At 42.8% G+C, this 13,887-nt stretch overlaps 1 protein-coding gene across 2 annotated transcripts; it reads left to right on the top strand.

Moving 5' to 3' along the window:
* The first annotated feature begins 310 nt into the window (after positions 1-310).
* LOC106940840 (L-lactate dehydrogenase B chain) lies at positions 311-8,434 on the top strand. 2 transcript variants are annotated; one of them, XM_015023680.1, is made up of 8 exons: positions 311-432; positions 4,704-4,837; positions 4,917-5,034; positions 5,116-5,289; positions 5,388-5,561; positions 5,633-5,750; positions 6,436-6,559; positions 7,685-8,434. In XM_015023680.1, exons 2-8 carry the CDS (start codon positions 4,709-4,711, stop codon positions 7,850-7,852), a joined length of 1,005 nt encoding a protein of 334 aa, XP_014879166.1. In that variant the 5' UTR covers positions 311-432; positions 4,704-4,708; the 3' UTR covers positions 7,853-8,434. The 2 variants fall into 2 exon arrangements, with proteins under 2 accessions (XP_014879166.1, XP_014879165.1); XM_015023679.1 differs by having other exon boundaries at positions 312-432; positions 4,701-4,837.
* Positions 8,435-13,887: the final 5,453 nt, after the last annotated feature.

Raw genomic sequence — 13,887 nt, 5'->3', positions numbered from 1 at the left:
CCGTCCTGCCCCCTGCCGCCCCCCTCCCCCGGAGTCCTGCCCCCCTCCGCCGGGGCCCTGCCTCCCTCCGCCGGAGCCCTGCCTCTGCCTCCCTCCGCCGGAGCCCTGCCTCCCTCCTCCGCCGGAGTCCTGCCTCCCTCCGCCGCAGTCCTGCCTCCCTCCGCCGGAGCCCTGCCTCTGCCTCCCTCCGCCGGAGCCCTGCCTCCCTCCTCCGCCGGAGTCCTGCCTCCCTCCGCCGGAGCCCTGCCTCCCTCCGCCGGAGTCCTGCCTCCCTCCGCCGGAGTCCTGCCTCCCTCCGCCGGAGCCCTGCCTCCCTCCTTCTCCTTCCTTCTTCTCTTCCTGCTTCAGGTCGTTCAGCTTCACTTTAGCTGACCGTCTCGTCGCTCCTCCAGACTTCACACGGTCTCTGATATCAACTTTTTCTTTAAATCTGTGAGTGTTTGCATCATGTTTTTCTTTTAAATTCTATTTTTTGTGATTTATAGTTACCCTTGCTGCTGATGTTAGTCAGTGTGGGCCGCGGCTCCGTCATGCGTGCTGAAGGCAGCAGCAGCAATGGATGCTCCTCCGACAGGCAGACAGCGTGTTGGGTCTCAGTGAATGACAGACACATGAAAGACCACAGCTAATCAATGAGCTTTTATCGGTACCTCTTCGGGGTTTGAACGTAATTAAGAGATGCTAACTCATCATGTCAGCTTGAAACAGAAGAAATTGAATTGCTTTACTTTTAATAACTTAAAGCGCAGATACTTTTTAGCATTTGAACTCTGCAGAATCCAGTTTAATTAGTTTTACGTTTATTTAGTTGAAAGTGACTATTATGACCTAGCGATGATACAAATAGCGTAACCTACAAAATAAACGGTTTGTTTGTTTGATTGGAGCCTCCATTTTGTTAGAAACCCATTTCGGTTCAGATGAAGGTCGACGGAAGGACTCGGCCCCGCGTCCTCTGACGTTCCACATCACAAGGCAGCGCTACCAACATGTCTGCCTTGAAACAAGTCCAAGAGTTCAGCAGGCTGCTGGCGCTCACAGAGAATTTTAAAGTAATACGAGTGAAGGACTGCTTATGTAACATGAACCCGAGGTTTAGAAGATTAAAGCAGGCCTTTGTGTCCTAGAGGCTATTGTCAGACACACATGGAGCTGGACAGCAAAGGACAGACAGAGATGTGTGTCCCTGTATGGACATGGCACTTACTCCACTGAGGGCCACTGTTCATTTGACCTTGACATGCCTGGCATGTTAGCAACCTGAGCTAACATGCTGAATAGTTTAGACCATGGGCTTTAATGTGTATCAGGACTGAAGACCTGAATGAGTCTTGTAGCTATGAAGTTTTCTTTTGCATCATGTTTACTTTTTTCCCCCCTCTAAAGCGATCACAAACAGATGCATGGGCCCGTTAGCAGTTCAACCTCATCCACAGCCAACAATAAAAATGTCAAACATATTTGTTAGACTGCGACCTCGGTTCTCCTCATACACTTGCAGATGTTGCTCTTCTCCTCATCTCATCTCACACCAACAGATTATTGCGCTGCCTCGCCCTGCATGCTGACCAACTAACACAGACTGTGGCACATCGTCCCTGACTGGGAATCTGAGAGAGGGTTGAGTTGAAAATCCTGCAGAACCTGACTCAGGCTGTTCCCCTCCAGCTAGTTGCTGTGAACTTTCAGTCAGTTGACTGTGAGGGGAGGAAAAAAGCTACTTAATCTTTATTTTGGTAACAAGAAATGTATTATAACTGCTGTACGAGTTAAACAGCAATGAAAATAATTTCTCATTTTTTAATAAGAGTAGTAAGATTTTCACACTGATATTTTTGCTACCCGTTTGCAGAATATGTAAATCCCATGAGTGACCAAAAGACCTTTAGGTAGTTTGGGTGTCATTTGTGGTTTACATTACTGTTCCTTTTTAACTGAAAGATTTAACATGGATCTTCTATTAAAGCACATTTGCTGTGGTGGATTTCATTCTCTTAACTGTTTTACTTCTGAACCCAGCCTGATACTGGATGACCCTTTGACTTTTATTGCAAAACTTGTTGATCCATGTTGAAACAAAAGTGCTCTAGCAGTATTGATTGTGCAGTGTAGCACAGAATATTGCCTAAGAGAGTGAGAGTGATGTCAGAGTCTCATTAGTTTAATGTTGGGTTTGCATAATTTTTAAAGAAGTGCAGCTTTAGTTAGTTCTGCTAACTTCAAAAATAAGTAACATTGTCACACAGTTAATGTTAGACTTTTCGATGCAGTTGAAGTTTGATTTTTTTTTTCTGCAGTAACAAAAACAACTGGACTAACAGCTAAGCAACTAAGCCCTGCATCAGGATGGCAAACTTTCTTCTCAGTCATCCATAGAGCTTTACCTGGCTGACAGTGCAGTACTTAGTCTGGCTACAACAATTTTTAATTCAGAAACCAAATGTTCTAGAGATCCTGTTTAAATTATGTGACTGACAAGATGAAAAAATAAATAGAACATTTATTCAAAACAGTTCTCTAAGGTTTCATACTGTATCAAATTTGATCACTTTATATTTAAACAAAACTAGGTATGTGCATAAAATTCTGGGACTTAATTACCTTAAGCTGTTTATACAAACAAATAATCCGTCTATTATGTTAGCTATCTGTCTTTTTCTTAAATGAAATATCGAAGAATCATTCACACCGTGCATGAGTCGACACGTAATGGAATATTGCAGTGTACTCAAAAATAAGAGTAGGAAAACCTGCTTAAACTTAAATGCATTTTATAATAGACTTTTGAGCATTTTGTATCAATTCAGAATTCCCAGGAATAGGAATTGTGATTTTTGATAGAATTGTTTTTCTAGAATCAGTTGCACATTACATCAGGCAGCTTTAGAGCAGCTACATTCTAAAACTCAGATGTTTCTGCAGGAGCGGATCTGTAAGCTTTGCAGACTTGACATACTTTCAGCCACAACGTGTCTGTTTCTCCCTGTCTGTGCCTCAGAATGATCCTGGTAAAAACCATCTTGTTCTACGCTTCATTTTGTCCAGATGGTTTAGACTCAGCTGTTGAGAAACGATTGTTTTCTGAAGGTGTGGACTCTCTCCAAGCTTTATAGTCAGTTGCTGACATTTGCTTATAGATTTCCAGAAAGTTATAAAGCTTTCTGGAAAGTGCCTGTGGCGTAAGCAATCATTCTCCCCTGCAAAGAGAAAAGAGCCAATCCAAATGAGGTGACTGGTAATATGAATTCAGTATTTGGAAGCGTGATCAACACAGACTGAATGACTTTGTTCACTTCCTCTGCTGCCATCACTAAAACTACAGGCACACTAAAATTCTAAAACAGCGCAGAAAATTGTCATTGTTCACAACTTTTTGTGTTCACTGATTGGCCCAGTAGAAATTGTATTGGAAGGAATCCAAGTCAGTGGGAGAAAGCCCAGACTGAGTTGTGAAGCAAGATTTGAATTGAGCAAACAGCATCGGAATAGCCAGACCAGCTCAGAATGTATCCCCCGTGGTCAGCTGAGAGGTTTGAAGTCAAAGACAGATGGTAATTACAGAAGCATTCCACAACAGCCTTGATGTGGCTCCACCAGGATGTATTTGGGTCCAGTCCAAGGCCCCTGCTTGCTGTCCAAGTGAGAATAAAACAGCAAGAAGACTTCTGCAGAGACTTTCTCTGAGGTGACCAGATCTCAGTAAAGTTTGCTGAAAGAGTTAGACCCGAGTGTTAAAACTAACTTACTGCTGTGACCAGCATAGCCCCTCCTGGACGTCAGCTCACTAAGTCTGCTTAGTTTAAATGCTTATTTTCTGTGATCAGTTGTTAACCGTTAGATATAAAGTATCACTTCTAATGTGTTATTTTGTTGTCATTTTCTTTCATAAGCAGTTCTCACAGGTTGTCAACACCAGAATAAATCCTGTTTTATGATTTTAAATCGTGCGTAACATCGTCTGACATGTTTTCCTTCTCACGGGTCGATCTGGACAGCAGCGATTTTGTTCATGTACATTTCTCTCACACATTGGCCAGGAGTGACCAATGTGTGATTGGTCACTCTTGACCAGTCACACAGGACTGTGTGATTGGTCAGACACTCCTCTGTGATTTTTGTTGATCTGGAAGCCATGGGTCCGCTATGCTTTGTGCTGCGTTTGCCTACTAAGATGGCGCAGATCACTTCCACTTTAGACTTTTAGGAACTATGTGTAATTTCATTAAAATGTGATTCGAAACTGCATGGCATTCTGGGTGTTGTAGGCATAGAGAAGGCTTTAGCTGCTCAACCTCTCACAGCCAACTAAGCAAATTTGTTGGCATCTACTTAACTCGCTTATTGGTTACCTAGCAACAACCTGTTGAGCAACAGCAAGCATAAGGGAACTGGATAAAACAGAAAATGTTTGGCAGTATTTCAGATGTTTAAAACAAACAAACAAAAAACCAAATAAAGATCAAGTAACATGAAAGGCTTATATTGTGATATGTTTTCCAGCCATATTGCTCAGCCCTGCACTGCAGTGTTCTATTGTCTGGAAGTAGGACATGTACCTCGTCTGAGACGTAGGAACGTAACAGTGAAGATACCAGAGAATCTTTTACTTAAAGAACGGTGGATTATGGATCACATGAAGTGTTGGTTTTTACCAACTGGGTAAAGTTGTCTCATTGGATGTGTGACCTGTGTCTCTTCAGCAGCAAGAATGTCGTCAGTCCTGCAGAAGTTGATCACCCCATTGGCCAGCTCCTCTGCTGAGCCTCCCAGGAACAAGGTGACCGTGGTTGGCGTGGGCCAGGTCGGCATGGCGTGTGCTGTTAGCATCCTGCTGCGGGTAAGACTCTCCCCCTGTGTGTGAAGAAGGAGCTGCTAATGTTGGAGCTCATTCTTATTTTTTGTCCCTTTGTGGCCAGGACCTGTGTGACGAGCTGGCTCTAGTGGATGTGATGGAGGACCGCCTGAAAGGAGAGATGATGGACCTGCAGCACGGCCTGCTGTTCCTGAAGACATCCAAGGTGGTTGCTGATAAAGGTGAGTGGCTGCGCTGAGGTCACTCTGGTGCCTGCCTCTCCAGATGAGCGCCAACAGGTCTGCTTCTGTCTCTCCTGTCAGACTACGCTGTGACTGCAAACTCCCGTCTGGTGGTGGTGACGGCTGGCGTTCGACAACAGGAGGGCGAGAGCCGGCTCAATCTGGTCCAGAGGAATGTCAATGTCTTCAAGGCCATCATCCCACAGATCGTAAAGTACAGCCCCAACTGTACAATCCTGGTCGTTTCAAACCCTGGTGAGAACAACTTCTTGTCAGAGCAACAAGTTTCCATGGAGCCCTGTTGTATTCACTCTGTCCTCCTTATTTTTCTGTCTGATCCTTTTAAATTCCAGTTGATGTGCTGACCTATGTGACCTGGAAGCTGAGTGGTCTGCCAAAGCACCGCATCATTGGCAGCGGTACCAACCTGGACTCTGCTCGCTTCCGTCACCTGATGGCCGAACGCCTTGGCATCCATGCCAGCTCCTTCAATGGCTGGGTGCTGGGTGAGCACGGAGACACCAGCGGTGAGTGTCGCTTTGCTGCAGCTGGTCTCCACACACTGAAGCCAAACTGACCTGATGTGCTGCCATCACAGTTCCTGTGTGGAGCGGTGCAAACGTCGCAGGAGTCAACCTGCAGAAGCTGAACCCTGAGATCGGCACCGATGCAGACAAGGAGCAGTGGAAGGCCACACACAAGGCTGTGGTGGACAGGTTGGTCTGATCACCGTGGTTACCCACCTGTCAGCTGGGAACATGAAGGACTCATAATTAGGAATATGAACAGTGACTTAGTGTGCTGAGGTGGAAGAGGGTTTCTGCAGCACTAATTACAAATCAGTCCTGGGGGAGCAGAACCTGAGACACTGGTACTGTTACTGCAAGCATCACCTGCTGAGGGTTATAGAGACAGATATATTAAGAAACTTTTGCTCTCCAATTATTCATCTGTTTATTGAAAAAATAATCCCCCGATCAGCCCTACTGAGCTCTTCACATGTTGTTAGCTGCAGATCCATCCTCTGCAAAAGACCAAATGTTTGCTAAATAAATGCTGTTATTGTATTTAATTAAGTAATGTTCATTTTCCTACTAAAAGGTGAATTGACTTGTCTTCATTTTCATATGCATTAATATTGTATAAAAAGGTCTTGGGTGAATAAATGCAAAATATGCAGAATGTATCAATTTATCTGATTATTTGTTAGAATAATGGTTTACTAAATGAATCATTAGTTGGTGCCCATATGTGTGTGTGTGTGTGTGTGTGTGTGTGTGTGTGTGTGTGTGTGTGTGTGTGTGTGTGTGTGTGTGTGTGTGTGTGTGTGTGTGTGTGCGCGTTTGTTGGAGAAATGGGCCTTACTGAGGGCTGGGGTTAACAGTTCACACTCTCTTCCAGTGCCTATGAAGTGATCAAGCTGAAGGGTTACACCAACTGGGCCATTGGCTTCAGTGTGGCCGACCTGACTGAGAGCATCGTGAAGAACCTGAGCCGCGTCCACCCCGTCTCCACCATGGTGAAGGTCAGCCATGCTCTCACACACCGTCACACACTGAGCTTCATACAAATCATGCTTAAATTCACATTTGTCTCTCCGTGAGATCATGAGCATAAATCATGATCATGAATTGAATTTTTTGAAAGTAAAATTGAATTCATTTGATCCCAAAGGAAAATGAAATAAATTCCTATAAATGTACATTTCTTTCATTACATTTCAAATGTTTTTCTGTTATCTGTGCTCATTCTGGCAAACAGCTAACGGAAACCCAAAACTCAGGTTCTAATAAGACTAGAATATTTCTTGAGGTGACTTTTTTTTTTTTTAAGTATCTGGCTGTTCACACAACACTTTTACCTAAGGCTGTTTATTCAAAGTAGAATGAAAGAAAAACATTTAATAGAAGCTAAAGCAAGAGGAATAACTGTATCCTTGATAAGAATGTGAAGCAAAGTTCAGTCAACAGTTGTATGAGGTTCAGTAGCTGTGGGCTGTAGCTGGACTCAGACCCACAACACCCACACCCACACACACACACACACACACACACACACACACACACACAGCACCTTGGGTACAAAGTCAGGACCAGGAGGATCCAAGCTGCTGGAGCTGTTGGTCCAGAACCTTCTACAGCCTTCATGCTTCCTTTCCCAACAGAACTTTTGGTACCAACCCTCACTGCCAAAGATAACCATCACCACTGGTAACCATATGAAACTAGCCTGGCCTAAACCCCACACACAGCCCATAGATCCAATGGCCTTCAGCTGCCATGACAACCTGGACTTCCTGAACCTCAGCAGAACCACAGACTGACCCCATGCTTAGCATGTTGTATGGCTGCAGTGATAAAAACGAGCCCAGTCAAAGTACTGATTGCAGATACTGTAAAGTACAGTAGGCCCATGTTTTTTGATCTGATGTAATATTTTAACTTGCAGAGAAACTGAATTAGTTTTTTGGTATTTTCTGCAAGCCAGAAGCACCTCAAGCCTGTGGATTGGATCCATGTAATAAATACATTCTTAAACTCTAGAATCATATTCTAACTTCCTAAGATCCAACTGTAGGTAAACTGAGTATAGATGAGAAGTGAAGCGTGTGGTTTAGGGCCTGACTCTTTTCCTTCTCGCTGGGTTCCAGGGCATGTACGGCATCGACGGCGAGGTCTTCCTGTCCCTGCCCTGCGTCCTGAATGGCAGCGGCGTCGGCAGCGTGGTTAACATGACCCTGACAGACGCAGAGGTTTCCCAACTGAAGAAGAGTGCCGACACACTGTGGGGCATCCAGAAGGACCTGAAGGACCTGTGAACACCCCCCACCAATCCTCCACAGTGCAGAGAACCCCACCGTCTCCCAGCACTCCTCCTCTGTTGTCCTGTTGTCAGACTTTCATTCTCTTACTATAGGAAGCTACAGGTGTTTAGAGCTGTCACACACAGCTCTCAGGGAGAATTTAAACTTCTGTCCAGCATTCTGTTAAAACCTGTCTCCTGTCTTCTTGCTCTAAAATCCTCTAGTGTGATTCCTAAAGTGAGATGCTTGTTCCAAACAGCTTGTTTTTTGCTTCTCCTGTGTTTGTGTTGGAAGATAGTAGCTGACTTCTCTCTGTTTTCTCAGTGGGGATTCACACACGTGGCTTTCTGTTCCTACTGGTTTCACTTGGCTCCTTTAGCTGCAGGGATTTCCATAGAGCTCAAACTGCTTTGAAAAATCCATAACTCCAACAGTAGGTGATGCTCTGGCCTTATCATTAAACCCAGCTGAGTTCACAGGTTGCCACCGGCAACAGTGACCTGGGAATGTTAGTGATAGGAAACCATCTGCTGGAGAGGCCGCTCAGAACGCTGCTGTGTAATGGCATGTTGGAATAATAAATTTGGTCACAAAGAACAATGTCTTTGCTTCCGTTCTTGTTCTGTCTGGTCCAACAAACCAGATGTATTAGAAAAGGGGAAGAGCTGAAAGCTGCAGTTAGACTGCTGGCCATGTTGAGCAAGCTCTGCGCCGGTGGGAACACCACTCTGCGCACGCTCCTCCTGCTGCTGTTTGCCTTCAACCCTTGGCTGTCCTCCTCTGCTGCTGAACTTTTTCACTTAATGATCCAGAAAACATTTCTTTCATTTTCAATATTCTTTTGATGTTGAGGAATGATGGCTGCATGCTGAGTTTTAGTTTATCGTTGCTAGCACAAGCAGACAGTTTTCCCCTGAGGTTCCTGCAGGTGGAAGGCAGAAATCCCTCAGGTGACCCTTTAGACCAGGGGTGTCAAACTCCAGTCCTCAAGGGCCACTGTCCTGCAGTTCTTAGATGCGTCACAGGGACAAAACACTGGAATGAAATGACTTAATTACCTCCTTCTTGTGTAGAGTCCTGCTAATGACCTAATTATTCTATTCAGGTGGTGCAGCAGAGACGCATCTAAAAGTTGCAGGGCAGTGGCCCTCAGGACTGGAGTTTGACACCTGCATTTCTCTGGCACCTCACAAAGCATCTTTAGGAACAATCTCGTTTTCTTCCTCCAGATAAACTCGTGGGTCAAACTGCCCTGGTCTGCTAGCTGCAGCTCTGCTCCACAGCCAGGAGAAAAGCCTCGCTGCTGATGCCATGTTTCACAGCTGCTTGGAGACTACAGAAGACTGACTTTTAGGCCAAGTTTTTATTTCTGTTCAATATGCTTTAGATCAGTGTTTCCCATTGTGCCTGGTCCTCAAGGCACACTGATCTACATGTTTCAGATGTTCCTCTGCTTCAACACACCCCATTCAGATTCCTGCAATTTAGCAAAACCATGTTAATCAGCCATCAGTTGAAATCATGTGCCTAACCAGGGGGCAATGCCTAAAACCTGCAGGGCAGTGAGCCTTGAGGACCGGGGTCAAAAACACTGTTTTTTATGACTAACCCCTCTTTCTCACTACCTGACAGGTAGAGAAACCAAAACTTGTACTCAAGTAAGAGTAGAAGTACTACATTATATTTTTACTCAAGAAAAAATATCCATGAAAGGTCCAAGAAATTAAGAGGTCAAATAAATTTGGTAAAAATGTAACTCAGGCACCGAGTAACTGAACAATCATTTAATATTTCAAAATTACATCATATCTACCAAAATATACAGATATCTGGAATTTTTTGGAAAATAATATAAAATAATTACAAAATAAGATTTTTCAGATCAGTTTCTTGAAAATAAAACTTCTAAACTAACAAAAACTGCAGATGTCTGGTGAATTTTTGGTATAAAAAAATTCAGTAAAGTTACTCATAATGGGTAGATGATCCAGAAATGTACTAGTAAGACCATCAGTACTTCATAATAAAATTACTCAAAATTAAAAAGTACATCATTGTGAAACTGCTCTTAAAGGTAATTGATTTTCTAAAAAGTGACTCACTTTCCAGATGCTGGATGATAACCACCATGCACTGCACTGCCATCTTGTGGACTCTTTGAGGTAGTAAATTGTTGCTTAATATTCAGTTAAATCAGTGCTGGTGTCCCAAGTCCAACACACCAGAGTCAAAGGACTGAATTTCTTCCTCGTGCACTCAAGTTCTACAGAGTCCTGCTAATTACTTAATTATGACACTAATATTAATATGGGATGGAAAGGGTCACGTTTTCCTCCTTGTGAAGCGGACGTCACCAAGGTGGGCAGCTTTATTTTAGAAGGAGGAGCTGTATGATTTCCTGTCAGATGAAAAAAAAACTTTAGCTTGATTTCCACTTTCCATCACCTTTGATGGCAAATGTCTGTTTACCAGGTTTAACATGGTAAACAATGTTAGACATCTGTCCTATGAACTCAGTTTTTTATTCCAGCAAATCAGTTCCGCCTGTACTTGTTTACATACTAACCTCATGTTAGGTCTGAAAATTTATGTAGATTACAAAATGATATCAAACTTTCAGTCAAGGAAACATTTTTATTAGAGGTAAGATTTTTAATTTGTGACTTCCGGACACAAATTCCACAATTTCTTGGCTGAAAACACAACATTTTTAGGTGGACACCTCCAGCTCTCGGGAGAAAAGGGACAGTGGCAAAAAGTCTCTTGTCCTGGCTCTTTTCACAGCTCTTCTGAACACATAGTTGTTGTAGCGTTTCCCAAATCGGAGGCCAAATGGGTTGTAGTTGAATTTACTGCGGCGGTCGTTGCACAGGAGCTGCTGTTGCTCCTCATCCTGCCTCAGGGAGAGACACAGGTTGGGATCTTCTGCCAGGAAGTCACCTGCATGTCTTCTCCTGAGGGCTGAGAGGAAAGCACACAGTCAGGAAAACACCAAAATAAAATGACCACCCACACCAGACCCTACGTCCTTATGTTCTTAAGGCATTGTTTGCATATGAATTTAAATGATTAAATTTTATTTTATTAAATAAATATTTTAAATAACCAAAGTATCACATACCTAGGTGAAGAATTAAGGTCACCTGGTTGGTTGGTTTTGTCACACCTAGACAGTGTTCACTCTCCTTCAACTTCTCCACATTTTGTAATATCAGTCTTTAAATAATCTTATCTGTTTGGGACAGAAACTTTTCATAAGTACATAAATAAACCAGTTATTGTCTTGTTGACATGTCCTTATGTGTGTCACATTGGAAACATGTGGATTGTGAAAATGACTGTGAGACTTTGAAAAAATATGTGACTTTACCTTAAACTCTTATCAGGTAGCAGAAACATCCTAAGGATGATCAATGGAGAGAAGATTGACCTGAGTTTGCGAGTAGCAGAGAGTATTTATTTATACCTGTATCCATGGTGGATACATATCAATGCATTTACAAAAATACTTGATGTGTTTTTCTTATGGACTACAGTATTTCCTATAATTTATTTCAAAAACTGTTCTGAGATTGATGAATAATAAGGCTGAGCAAAATTTAGAAAACGTAGAGGTGTGAATTCTTTGTACGGATTTTTTTATATTATATTTTAAAGTTCTACCATGGCAGCATGCCCAAGTAAAACCTCTATTTGTGTTGAACCACACCAAGATTATTCTCACATCTCTTTTCCTGCCTTATTCCATACTCTCCAGATTATATACTCTTTAGAGTTTCTTTCTTATCTTGTATATCTTGTCTCATTTGGTCTTTAATTGTGCATGTCTTGAAATACAACTGTGCTGTTGAAAAGTAATCCGTTCTTTTGTCTAGTTCATATGTTGGAATTAACAGGACAGTTGTTTTTGAATCTCATCATTGTGACACTTTCTTTGTCTTTTCTGTCCACTATGGGAAAAATAAAGGCATCACCAGTGAGGATAACAATGTAAAAGCAGTAACTATTGACAAATAGTTGTTTTCCTTTACTGCTTGTCAGAAATATACACACTCTTTATATTTTCTGAGCATTTTGACGTTACTGGACAGCTGTATGTCCCCTCACTGTCAAAATCTGTCATTTTAGTAAAACCAATTCAAATTAGCAATGCAAGTAGATCTGAAAACAAAAGTCAAAGAAAAATCTAGTCACCTGCAAATAAGTATTGGTTATTTCAGGGTAATCACAATAATCATTAAAAAAAAAAACGACCAACTTTAAGCTATAATACAATATGAAGTCAGATTACATACAGAAATTCTGTCTTAAATAGAATGTTTATTACAAAAATATGTTCCTGGACATTTAGCAACTTCAAAATCTAAGAATTAAAAGAAGCAAAAATATGCACTGTAAAAATGTGTGCATGCACGGTTTCTCAAGCTGTAGCTAGATACATCTGTTTAAAATGAAATGGATTTTGTCAGGTAGCCCACCTGTTGCATGAGTTTTCTGTACAGGATCAAGTCCAAATGGATCTGCTCCCACACTCCCATCATCATCTGCAACGAACAGCACGCACAACACAGCGAGGACCACCAGGCGCATCTTTCCACAAGCCAGTCACTCTCACCGAGTCCAAACTCTAATTTATACCAGTGCAATGGATACTAATGTGTTTCGCGCATTCAACCCAGTTTTGGTGTCTCCACCAGGTGACCTTTTGTTCCTGAAGCTCACAGCCAATCACAGCGGACCTGTCTGCTGCTGTTGCAAGTACTCAATGCATCATTCATCAGCTCTTCTTGGAAATGTTGACAACTCACAGCGCTGCTCACTTCATGCTGACATTGCTGAAATAAGGACATTTTTTCTTAAAAAGACAATGTTTAGATTTACAATGTGATTGCTTAAAAACCCATTCTAAAAAAAAAACATTTTCAATTTAACTTTTTTAAAGTCATAGTTAAGTCATACTGGGTTGTAACTTTTTGACCCACATGCAAGAATAACGGAGAACCGAGAATCAGTAAAAGAGGTTTTAATTTCTTAAACTCCAAACAATAATCAGAACTGCAGATTCCAAGGAGGAGCGGGAACTGGGGCGGGTCACTGAAGAGGGGAGAACAGGTGGTGAGTTCAAGGACTGTAGGATGTTAGCAACATCCTACAACATCCTACTCCCGGTGAGCCGAAGCTACAACTTCAGCTCACCGGGAGTCAGTGCGAGGAAGGCAGCCAACGAGGAGTTTCAGGTAGGTTTGTTTTTCTGCAAGGGGTGTGAGTGGGAGCTCGGGCACCGAAGTTAACGTCCGACGGCGTCTCGAGGAGAGGAATACACAGGAAACAGCCAGGAGCTTGGAGCTTCGAGTGTCAAAAGGAGGTACACATGAAGAATCACTAGGAGATTCACAAAGAGATTTAAAAAAAACCCTTCTCTGGTGGCCTGTTGTGCTATTACTGGCTAACACTCTGGCAACGGGGTGTTGGCTGCCTCCTACTCTTAAACTCCTCACAGATGAGAAAACCTCCCAGGTGTGTAGAACTCCAGCGTTGCCAGTCACGCCCACCAGAGATCAACCATAGGCGGCCCCAACAAAAACCTGAGTGAAGTTGGCCCCCCCACCTTCTTCAAATCAGACAAAATGGGTGTCAATCAATCCGGCTACGTTTGTGCTGGTTTGTGCAGCAATCATTTTAAAGACAGAAAGAAAAATGTTTCTTTATATCTTTAAAAATGTTCTCCAGGCGTCATCAGAGGTCAACCACTCCCATGACCCTGCTCACATTTAAATGATAGCGGCACAAATGAACATTTTTGCTGCACAAACCAACACAAACGTAGCCGGGTTTATTTAAACCCATTTTGTTTGATTTGAAGAAGGGGGGTGGGGGTGTGTGGGGGGGGGGGAGTTAGGGCTACCCTAACCCTAGTTTAAATTTTTTTTTTAAATAGTTGGAAGTATTTTTTTTGCATGAAACTTTTTCTATTTGTCTTAATAGGTGAACTCTAAATATTAATTGAAAATGTATTCATTTTAGACATTTGCAACCCCCCCTGCATCTAC

The sequence above is a fragment of the Poecilia latipinna genome, unplaced genomic scaffold, assembly GCF_001443285.1.
Source record: "Poecilia latipinna isolate Pla-1442-1.1 unplaced genomic scaffold, P_latipinna-1.0 Scaffold3386, whole genome shotgun sequence".
Taxonomy (NCBI): domain Eukaryota; kingdom Metazoa; phylum Chordata; class Actinopteri; order Cyprinodontiformes; family Poeciliidae; genus Poecilia; species Poecilia latipinna.
This window is presented reverse-complemented; position numbering and strand designations above follow the sequence as displayed.